The sequence below is a fragment of the Protomyctophum bolini genome (assembly GCF_963924005.1).
Source record: "Protomyctophum bolini genome assembly, chromosome: 20".
NCBI lineage: Eukaryota > Metazoa > Chordata > Actinopteri > Myctophiformes > Myctophidae > Protomyctophum > Protomyctophum bolini.
Genome location: NC_137881.1, coordinates 5,667,743 through 5,679,062, shown reverse-complemented (window position 1 = coordinate 5,679,062; position 11,320 = coordinate 5,667,743). Strand labels below are relative to the sequence as shown.

Sequence of the window (11,320 nt, the reverse complement as noted above, 5' to 3'; positions counted from 1 at the left end):
GTTCTAACTCTGGCCAGGGTGAACAAACTGAACATGCATGAGGTCAAATGGGTTTTTTATGATCCACAAGCTCAAGGAACCCCCTCTCAAGGACCCATGTGGGTCCCAGGACCCCCCTCTCAAGGACCCATGTGTGGGTCAGAGATTTGAATGGTTTATAGTTAAGGAATGCAATAAAACAACGACCTCTGTCTGCATCCACGGCATGCACTACTGTACTACTGTACTGTTTGTTATTCTAGTTTATTTTTGCTAGCTTTAGTTATAACAATAATTTATTCTGTTTTCTACATGAATATAAAACCACATTGTAACCATATAAAAGGAAATGGGAGTTAAATGCTGGCATTTGTAAAAAATGGCAAAATATGACTCCTATAACGTAGTTGAAGTGGGACTCATAAAATGTCCCTCATGGGACTCATTTCTAAAAGACCATCCCTGCATCCCGGGACTCCACACATCACTGTAAACCACATCACTGTAATGTGTATGGTTTTGTTAAAAATAAAAATACAAAAAAAGATCCCAAAAAAACACCAGGTGTTTTTTTTTTTAGGACTGATGTTTTCCCTGTAAAACGTCCAACATGCGGTTGTTTTGGACCACTTATTGCTGGGACCATACAGTACAGTAAGGACAGTGAGAAACCCATGACTGCCTCGTACTTCCCCCTCCCCGGGGATTCCTAATGTTTTTAAAGTCAAGGACACAAAAACAACATTATCCAAGAAAGTTGACCAAAAGAATGATAACAGCCATAACGCCAAAGATACTTCTGTGACCCCCACCAAAGAAAAATACAGCGGTAGCTACTTATTTGTTTTTGTTTTAAAAAAGGTCACGGTTCATGACAAAAGGTGCAGATTCAGGCCATTAGTCTTATCCAGGAATCTGTGAGGTCACAACAGGTCTGACCTTCGAGGTTTGAACCCTTCCACGACAGCTAATGTTTGTCCAAACGATAAGTAACAATGTGCCTTTGAGCAAGACGACGGCGAATTCCTCTGTTGTCACTCTGTTTTAAGTGAACCTGCCTGAACGCATTTAGACCTGACCTTTTTTCCAAAAAAAAAGTCTTCTTCTGAAAAACCTTATGTTTCTACGTCCGTTGGTGCTCAACCTTTTTCACGTCAAGGACCCCCAGACTTATCTGCATTTGGGACCCCCCCAGAAGCAAAGATTTGAGTTAAAAACGTTCGCTTTGAAAGAATATATATATTCAAAGATTTGTGCCACATTTTCACGATTTTTCTAAAATAGCAGATCTACAAGCTCGTAGATTTGCTATTTCTCCAACAGCTAAAGTTTAAAATAATGGTTGAAGTGGTTAAAACGCTGAAGCGACAAAAGTGCGTTCCAGTCTTAAATGCGTTTTAGGCTGAGAGATTGTCCCACTAAGGAAGGCTTTAGGCTGAGAGATTGTCCCATTAAACCACAAAGGAAATGTCAGACGAGGGGACTGTTTGTTGTTTTATAGCCTGGAGAAAGACTCCTGAGAGCTCCTACCTGCTGCTCAATCACTGCAATACTCTCTCTCTCGCTCTCTCTCTCTCTCTGGGTAGAAAAAAAAGCATCTGCTAAGTGAAAAATGTGAGGCCTGCTCTAGCTGGAAAGCTTCCAGATAAACCCCGCGGGGAACATCAACCAAGGTACTGTTTGCTTCATAACAAAGCACACTAGTTTTTAGACTCCATAACCCCATCCAGTCGTCCCCGCTTAGTCACTGAATAAGCCTGGAAGTTAAATTTAAGACATGTGCTGCTGAGTGAAACCACAAAAAGAAACATCAGGCATTATTCTGGGTACCGTAAAAACCACGTTCTGTTTTTTTTTTTTTTTTTCTCCTTCTTTCCAAAACAGAAAAACCTCGCCAAGGAATTATGATGGTAGTAAAGCCTACCTGCGGTGCTCAATCAATCCCAAGTCATTCTGGATAAGAGGATCAGTTTAATGTTGAATTTAAGGCCAGAGTAGGTTGGAAAAAAACACGAGAGAGAGAATAGCTTTTTTCCCCCCCAAAAGCCAAGGGTTCTTTCTTTCTAAATCTGTCTGCAGCCAAGGACCCCCTATTGCTGGTTTTCTGTCCTACCACACATTACACAATCGTCTCAATAGTCCCTGATGATGTGTTTGGACAGTTACACATGATTACTGCACTGGGACACAACGGGACACCATGATGTGAATGCAATGAACACACCGTCCGCTACTAGCATTATGGAAGACCAGCAGCAACAATGAGGCTCCTGAGACATAATTATACAGTATGCACTGCTCTGTGTACAGAAAGAATACTGTACTCGTGCGTGCGTGCGTGTGTACGCAACACTGACACTTGGTGGTCAACAAGCTATTTCCGTACTCTGACGGACAGACAGACAGACAGAGACAGGGACACACATAGCTGTCTATAGGAGTGACTACTAGCACCACTCAGGGACACACATAGCTGTCTAAAGCAGTGGCTAGGCACCACTCAGGGACACACATAGCTGTCTATAGGAGTGGCTACTAGCAACACTCAGGGACACACATAGCTGTCTATAGGAGTGGCTACTAGCAACACTCAGGGACACACATAGCTGTCTATAGGAGTGGCTACTAGCACCACTCAACAATGTCACCAAACACTTTCACCTCAATGTCTCCCACAGTTTGTAATGTCCGTAACTATCAATCTTAAATAATCAGACCATATGAACTCAGGTATAGGTTTTGAGCTCTCCTCCAGCCAGTTGCCACTATGACTTGTAACTGTATATTAAAAGGTGAATATGAACCGTTGCTTCTCCGTGGGAGGGGGAGATTGTCCCATCCAGTGATACATAGCATAGGCCTCCAAAACGTAACTCGTGAGAAAGAAAGAATGACCCGACAGGCCAGCGGAGTTCCTCCTCCCTTTTGTAAAGCGTACGGTTACATAGCTCCAACAGGGCCTGTGGCGGAGACTGTGTTTCAGCCACCGAGGGATGATGGAATGAAGACGTGCTGAAAGTATAGCCGATTTACGGCACACAATCCATCACCTTTCTTCCCCTCCCTCTCTCCTTGTTCCTGCAATGAATTGAACCTATGTAGAGGACCCCATAGATTAGACTCCCCTGAGGAGGAGGGGGGGAAGGAGGAGGAGGGAGACATCATAAAGCATATCCCCAACAACTTCAACGAGTCAAAACAACCTCTGCCGATATTAAAAGTTAACAAGAGCCTTTAAATCTCTTAAGGTAGGTTATCGGGAAGGGGCGGTGGGGGTGGAATATGGGGAGGGTCTGTGTTTACTGAAATCGGCCCATCCTCCGTGCCGTTTGCAGCAGTGTTGATTTAGTCGACTAATACTAGGACGAAAGATGTTCGTCGACTACCTTTTTTCACTGACTAAACTAAACTAAATGGAAACTAAATTAAAACTAAGCTGTGATGACTAAAACTATATAAGACTAAATATATTGACAATTTCGTCAACAAATACAAACTAGACTAAAATGTTAGGAAGGGACTTAGTAGTGGACAAGAGATCCAGTTTTAGTAAAAGACAAGTCATTTTCACTTGTTTGCGTGCGGAAAATAGCAGATCGACAAGCTCACAACGCGTCACACTGCGACTCGTTGTGAGCTTGTAGATCTGCTATTTTCAGCGAGTAATGGCTGTAAACAGTAAAACACTAAAACATTCCAGGTGACTAAAATGTGACTAAAACGAAATGAAAACTCTTCAAGACTCTTCAAAAACTTTGCTGTCAAAATCAACACTGGTTTGCAGTCCAATCAAACACACAATGACAGAGAGAGAGGTGTGGGAGATGGGGAGGGGGTTTAGGCTATTAGGGTAATGTCATTAACTTTGGGTGGTGGGTCACAGACTCACATCCTGGTGAGGTCAGACAGCATACCTCCTCCTACTGGCCACACCTGGCTTTGGAACCGTCACGGTGACCTTCTGTCAAAAGGGCAACCACCTCCACCTTCCCCTCGCTCCATCTCTCTTATCTCTCCCTGTCCATCTTCACAGGGGGGGGGGGGGGGGACACCACCGATACAGCCCAATATAACCGATGGGGAGACGATGGAAGGACCACCAATACAGACCAAATGAAAGGGAAACTGAACAAATGCGTTCCAAACTAATTCAACAATACAATCATGTACAGTTTGGGAGTTGCCCTGATGCCCCCCCCCCCCCCCCGAGCAATCAGATACATGAACGAACTGATCAGAACCAGAGTGAAACAGGGCAAACCTTTTCATGGCAATGACACACACACACACACACACACACACACACACACACACACACACACACACACACACACACACACACACACACACACACACACACACACACACACACACACACACACACACACACACACACACACACACACACACACACACACACACACACACACACACACACACACACACACACACACACACACACACACACACACACACACACACACACACACACACACACACACACACACACACACACTATCACCAATGGGGAGAGACAATGGACCACCAATACAGACCAAATGAAAGAGAAACTGAACAAATGTGTTCCCAACTAATTCAACAATACAATTGTTCCCCCAAACAATCAGATACGTGAACGAACTGATGTCCACACACACACACACACACACACACACACACACTATTATGCTCAAACTGCACCTCTCCTTTCTAAACTAAATGAGTGTTGTATATATTTATGGAACATCTCTAAACTATTGTTTGCTGCATACACCACGGAACATAAGCTTAAGCCTAACTTTGATACTGCAGGGAAAAACAAACATGCAGTATCAACAGTTACTTTGTTTTTTTTATACTCGTCGTTTTCTCTTTCTTGCACTCTCTATTCTACATCCTTGTTTGCTGTGCTTGCTGTGATTGACGTGACCTACGGTATGCTGCATCGTCTGAAGGAAGACAAACTAAAATAAGTTTAACTTTCTTTCATGTAAACCTGGAACAATAAAGTACAAGCCGTGACCTTTGGTCTTGATAAGCTCAGTGGCATAATATCTGCTCTCGCCAACAACCTCCCTTTACTTCCTCAAACAACCCAAGATAGACTGGATGACCACATAACACGGTCAGCAGCGCAGCTTAATCTGAGATGATGTAGGCTTGAACGAGGCACTGTAACTGCTCATCAATAATTATCATTACGGGGGCTGCAACTATCGATAATTATTATTCTATTTCTATTGATTACTTTTTTTTGATTAAGCGAATCATCAAGAAGTGTCATATGCAAGCTGAATTGATTTTTTTTGAAGCTTTGCGCCTCTAATGACAAAATCCCAAAATATAGGGACCGCTTATGAATGATGATTATTTTATGACTTATCGATGGGTGTGTCTTTACGTCCAGGACAGTCTTCAGTTCAGACGCGCCTCCTCAGGAGACGTTGGGCTCAGAGATCTGAACGCATTTAGATTTGGCCGTGATTGATTAGGAACCCGTTGTGATCGCATGCCCTCGCTGACGTCAACGTCGAACCCGCAACCTTCCGCATGAAAGGCATATTATTTATGCTCCAACTAACCACTAATTTTCTATTAATCAATTAGTTTGATTAACTCAAAGGGGCTTTAGCATTGATTGCCAAAAGAAAAATACCGGTAAGACATGCGTATGTGTGTGTGTGTAACGCCCGGGATTCAAACTCGGGGTCTCCTACGTGAAAGTCCCAACATCTTAACCACTAGACCAAAGGGACATCCCCATGTCATCAGGCAGAGGCTCTGAGCAAACTGCTACATGTACAATCAACATACAACACGTTGCATAAAGTGCAACATTGCATACGGTATAGACTATTAACTTAATAATACAAACTGGGGGAGCGGGGGAGAAATAAACCCAAGGTTTTTGCTATTAAAAACATGATTATTTCTCTCATGGGTCATCATCATCTCACAGTTGTTGCGTCACTCTCACTGACAACACTGTGGAGGAGCCACTGGGAACTACACACAGCAACAACACTGCTTCTTTAATTCCGTCCATATGAGCCTCCTCCTGGCGCCAGAACATTTGGCACTCGGGACCAGAAACTGAGTCAACATGCATTAATATATATATAGTTATGTTTAATCATTATCAAATTAAAAGTACAGTACTATCCTGTCGACCTAGATCAGGGGGTTGCCAAACTTTTTCCATGTCAACGATAAAGGACCCCTGGGGTGTCCCCCGAACCACACTTTGGAAACCAATGACCTAGATAACAATCATGCATGATGATAGCGCTGTGCAGATAGGTAGGCTAGTAGGTATAGGTATATGAGTGGGGTCCGGGGACCCCCAGTTGTCCTTGAGGGAGTCCAAGGACCAGCTAAAATGATAGTTAGGAACCAAATGGACCCTTATGGGTCTGCAAGCAACTCTGAGAGTGTACAACAAAATGGATATTTAAATTGTATACACTCTCAAGAAAGAGTTAAATTAACATTGGTTTTTAACAATATAAATTGGGGGTCTCAATGATAGAAACACCATTAAATGGGGGGTCCGTACTTTAGACTAATGCATGTCAAACTGCATGGGGGGGGGGGCGGGTCCTTGAAACTAAAGCGGGTTGAGAATCTACTAACTAGAGCCGTAAAAATCTTCTCTTATGGGGGGTCCTTATGGGGGGTCCCTGGCATATTATCTCTCTTCAAATGGGGGTCCACGGGGATAATTGGTGTCATCAAAGTGGGGGTCCTTGACATGAAAAGGGTTGGAAACCACTGCTTTCTGAAGTAGTGAGAGGGAGGGGGGGAGGGGGACACTGTCTGCCCAGAATGACAGACAGGTTTCACTGTCATGAAAAACGACCATCACTGCACACTATACAATAACAACATGTGGGGGGTGGGGGGGTGTATAGGAATTGCTATGAGTTAATAGTTCCAAGGTGGTCTACAGCCTGCCTGTAATCAACACATTACACAGCTGGTAGATTTAAAAATGACAATAAATCAATCTCTCTCTCTCGCTCTCTCTCACGACTGACTTCAACAAGTTCAGTCAGACCGTGAGTTTGTAGCCTACACCCCCCCCCCCCCCCCCCCCCCACCCCCCTAAAAGAAACTGCAGCCAATACAAAAATCCTTGAATTTTAATAATACTCTTGTGTGTGGAGGAGCAGCAAGCATTGCAAGCGACTATCGAGCCTCGATCAAGTCGTTCCAACTTCCAAATCCAACCTCGCCAAAAACAAAAAAACTCTCTCTCCCCAAAGAGTGATCATCATCATCATCAGTGAATGAAATGAAACCCAGCTGTGATCTGTGACTCTCACCTGTGATATGGACATGTTCAGGTAGACGAACAGGCCGGTGGTCGAGGCGATCTGAAGCACGACCACCACGATCACCACCATGGCGACCCACATCTTGGAGGGCTGCTGCTGCTGGCCCTGGTTGTGGTGGTCCCCGCGGTGGCGCGGCTCCCCCCGCCGCCTCCGGAGCCCCCGGAGGACCCTCCGCCTCCGCCTCGGCCGCTGCAGGAGCCGCCTGGCCCCCCCGCCGTGGCCGGCACCATCATGTAGGTGGTGGACTCGCTGCTCACCGACCTGAAGTAGTCCTGCTGCTGGTTCTGCTGGTGGTGCTGGTGGTGCTGGTTCTGCTGCTGTGCGCTCGGAGCCGCCATGGCATTCCCGACGCATGAGTTATAAATGCCCCGCAAACTAAAAAACAAACAAAAAACAAAAACAAACAAACGGATCAAAAAAAGCCCCAAGAACAACTCGGGAAAAAAACAAAATTATAGATCTCCGTTTCCATGGACCGTCCGAAGGAGTCGCTTTTCATTCGGCGTGGGAGGGGAGGAGGATTGGGACACAGCGAGCATGCACTGCAGGAACCCGAAAAGAAAAGAAAAGTAGTGAAGAATTCGGGGGGTGGGAAATCCACTCCTCCAGCCACACGAGCTCAGCAAGCGGTCCCAAAGTTCCAACTAGAACTCAACTGACAGAACGAACGAACGAGTCGAACGGGGGAAAAAAGTTAAAAACGCTGCTTTATCCGTCCCGTGTCTTTGATTTAAATGAACAACTGTTGCTGCAGTCAGTCAGTCAGTGCTGCCTGCCTGGCTGAGTAAACACAAGTTGAAGACTATAGCCTGCTGCAGCGGGAGCTTTCCTTCTTTCTGCTGGATTAGCGTTCTTCTCTCTCTCTGCTGGTGCTCTGCAGCTCTGCACACTTTCATTTGGTAGTGTGTGTCTGTAGGGAGGTCTATTCTGCTCTGCCTCTCACAGCTCTGAGGGGCTGGCCTAACCTCCCCATCACCTTGGCTGCAACAGCAGGAATGTTGCTCTACGAGTACTCTAGTGCTCTCTCTCTCTCTCTCTCTCTCTCTCTCAATCATTCACTAGGACTATGGGCTATAAAAGTGGGTCACTTGTTGTGTACACACACCAGTGACACCACACACAGTCAGTGTCACTCATTCAATCAACAACTGCTACACACACTACTTTAACTTTCTCTAATCTGACTGCAGTTTGCTTGTGCTGGTTGCAGCAGTCTCTCTTGTCTTCTCCTGTGTGTGTGTGTGTGTGTGTGTGTGTGTGTGTGTGTGTGTGTGTGTGTGTGTGTGTGTGTGTGTGCACGGTGCGTGCACGTTCCCACTTGTTGCTTTGGCAATGTGTAAACGTATGTTTTCTCATGCCAATAAAGCCCATTGAGTTGAATTTGTGTGTGTGTGTCACACTATACTTATAGGCTATGAGCAAATATTTGCTTCACATGCACACAGTCTTTGGTTTATTCAAACTTTTATAAATGTTGAGGCGCAATTAAATATTGGAAGTAGACTTTTCATCAGCCCTGGTTCCATTGTCTGCTCTAAAAGAACCGACCCAAAGTGCTACGAATGAATCACTGCGGCCCAAGAGCCATGAAATGTCTGGAGTTTAGTGCAACCTAAAACATTTCATCTTCCCCAAATCCCCACCGGCAAAAATAAATGACACAGTGAATAAAATATATCCGTGTGTGTACTTTAAAAATGGTGAGAAACTAACACGCAACCAAACCAACACAAACAACTGCACATCTTTGGCCGTTTGTCTGTAGAGACAATATATATAGTCAATATATAGTTCCGGCGTATAGTCCGTATATTTTCCATCTCCGAGGGCCAAAGATATTAACCCATTTTGACCTGGGAACTATTCTACAAAAAAGTCTTCTAAAATCCTGACAGTTTTCTGAAAAACCCCCATGTTTCTAATGTCAGTGGTTCTCAATATTTCATGTCAAGGACCCCAAAAATTATATGTATTTGGCCTCTGACCCCCATCTCAAAATATGTTGTTCCTGCAGGGAGCAAAGATTTAAGTTAAAAACGTTCGCTCTGAAAGAATATATATATTCAAAGATTTGTGCCACATTTTCACGATTTTTCAAAAAATAGCAGACCTATACAAGCTCATAGCGCGGCACTCGGTGCCGCGCTATATGAGCTTGTAGATCTGCTATTTTTCAATAGCTAAAGTAGAACTGAATGCTTAAAACACCAAAAGGGGTTCCCATCTAGAATGGACTAAAGGAGATGAGGAGGAGCCCGTGTTTAATTCCAGCTGTAAACAAACAGGGTTTGTCTGGGTGAGACAGCTGGAGAGAGAGAGAGAGAGAGAGAGAGAGAGAGAGAGAGAGAGAGCAGCAGCGGCGCTGTTTATCAGAGATGAAGACGGGAGGCATATGGACCCGCCGGGCCGGGCCGACCCGACCGCAGACCACAAGGCAGCCGGCCAGAACAGACCAGGCCAGACCACAACAGACCATTAGGCCAGACCACAACACCAGCCCAGGAACAACCACATAAAGGTCATGGCAACCTTTATCTGCCTTATCACATCCCCACCCACACCTCTGTCAAATGACAACAAAAAGTGGAAGTGGGTGGTAGGGGGGAGGGGGAGAGACCCAGGTCACAACACAAAAGACTTTACGAGCAACACCAAGTGTAATGGATGACCCTATAGCTCCTCAAAGGTCATCTTTAAAACAGGGCAATTCATTTGCATATAAGGAGGTTAATTCAATGTGTTATGTATTGTCCTGTGGTTCGTTCTTGTCATACATGTGTTCTTTCTTGGGTTTCATAAAAAGTTATATACCCCTCTGTTTTTGATGAATTGAACAAGGTGGACCCTCTTGTAGTTCACTCACACTCAGTTAACAGTCTTTGTATTGAGTTGTGCTTGAAATGTATACTGTCATTCTGCAAACTGTTGGTTGATTGATTGATTGAAAAATATTTCAATCAATCAATCAAACTCTCCCTTCCCCTCCGGTGTTTATTTCCTCCTTGCTTTTCACGTCATTATTCAAAATGTTTTAGTTACAAAATTACAGTTGTCATCATCATCGAGTCTATGTGTGTGTGTGTGTGTGTGTGTGTGTGTGTGTGTGTGTGCACCAAAGTGTTTTTAATTCTCTGCAGCCAAAAATGCAACTTTATTGGCGCTCCAGCCAGAAATGCTCCGTATTCCCAACGCCCAGAGGAAGTTGACGGTCGTCCAGCTCTCTCCGGGGACAGATGGAAACGGCAGGCGTGAAAAGTGTCGTCGTGTGGAACCGACTCTCAGCGCCTCGTCAGCCACACTACTGCAGACCGCGTCAATCATTAGAGTTTGGAACCAAATGGACCCTTATTATGGGTCTGTAACTGTGAGAGTGTACAAATGGAACCAAATGGACCCTTATGGGTCAATTTAACCTCAGTAAAACTATACCTAAACCTAACCCTAACCTCAGTAAAACTATACCTAAACCTAACCTCAGTAAATTATACCTAAACCTAACCCTAACCCTAACCTTAACCTCAGTAAAACTATACCTAAACCTAACCTCAGTAAACTATACCTAAACCTAACCTCAGTAAATTATACCTAAACCTAACCCTAACCTTAACCTCAGTAAAACTATACCTAAACCTAACTTCAGTAAACTATACCTAAACCTAACCTCAGTAAAACTAACGCAGTGGCTGGGGGGCGTTTCCAAGAACCCGAATCCGAAGACGAACCATGCTAGCCTCTGAGAGTGTACAAATGGAACCAAATGGACCCATTTGGTACACTCTCAGAGTTAAATTAACATTGATTCAATTGGGGGTCCCAGAGATAACAACAAAAAGTCATTAAATGGGGGTCGGTAGACTACTAATGCATGTTAAACTGGGGGGTCCTTGAAATTAAACGGGTTGAGAATCACCGCCAGAGCCGTAAACATCTTCTCTTATATGGGGTTTCCCTGGCATATCTTTTCAAATGGGGGGTCCGGACGGCAGGGCTAATTAGTGTCAATT

The 11,320-nt window shown here is 44.6% G+C and overlaps 1 protein-coding gene and 1 pseudogene across 2 annotated transcripts in view; one reads left to right on the top strand and one right to left on the bottom strand.

Annotated features, from left to right (window-relative positions):
- Window positions 1-5,441, top strand: part of LOC308335921 (H(+)/Cl(-) exchange transporter 5-like) — a gene marked incomplete at its 3' end in the record, with an annotated part of 50,797 nt that extends 45,356 nt beyond the window's left edge. Inside the window, exon 13 of the mRNA XM_080793143.1 lies at window positions 5,387-5,441. Coding sequence (XP_080649269.1) covers window positions 5,387-5,441 — 55 coding nt within the window. The remainder of the gene's footprint in view (window positions 1-5,386) is intronic.
- Window positions 5,442-5,932: 491 nt separating this feature from the next.
- Window positions 5,933-8,162, bottom strand: LOC308335920 (annotated as a pseudogene). The gene is made up of 2 exons: window positions 7,305-8,162; window positions 5,933-6,037 (listed from the first exon to the last, which is right to left on the bottom strand). The product of its transcript is annotated as an uncharacterized misc_RNA (transcript).
- Between the last annotated feature and the right edge of the window lie 3,158 nt (window positions 8,163-11,320).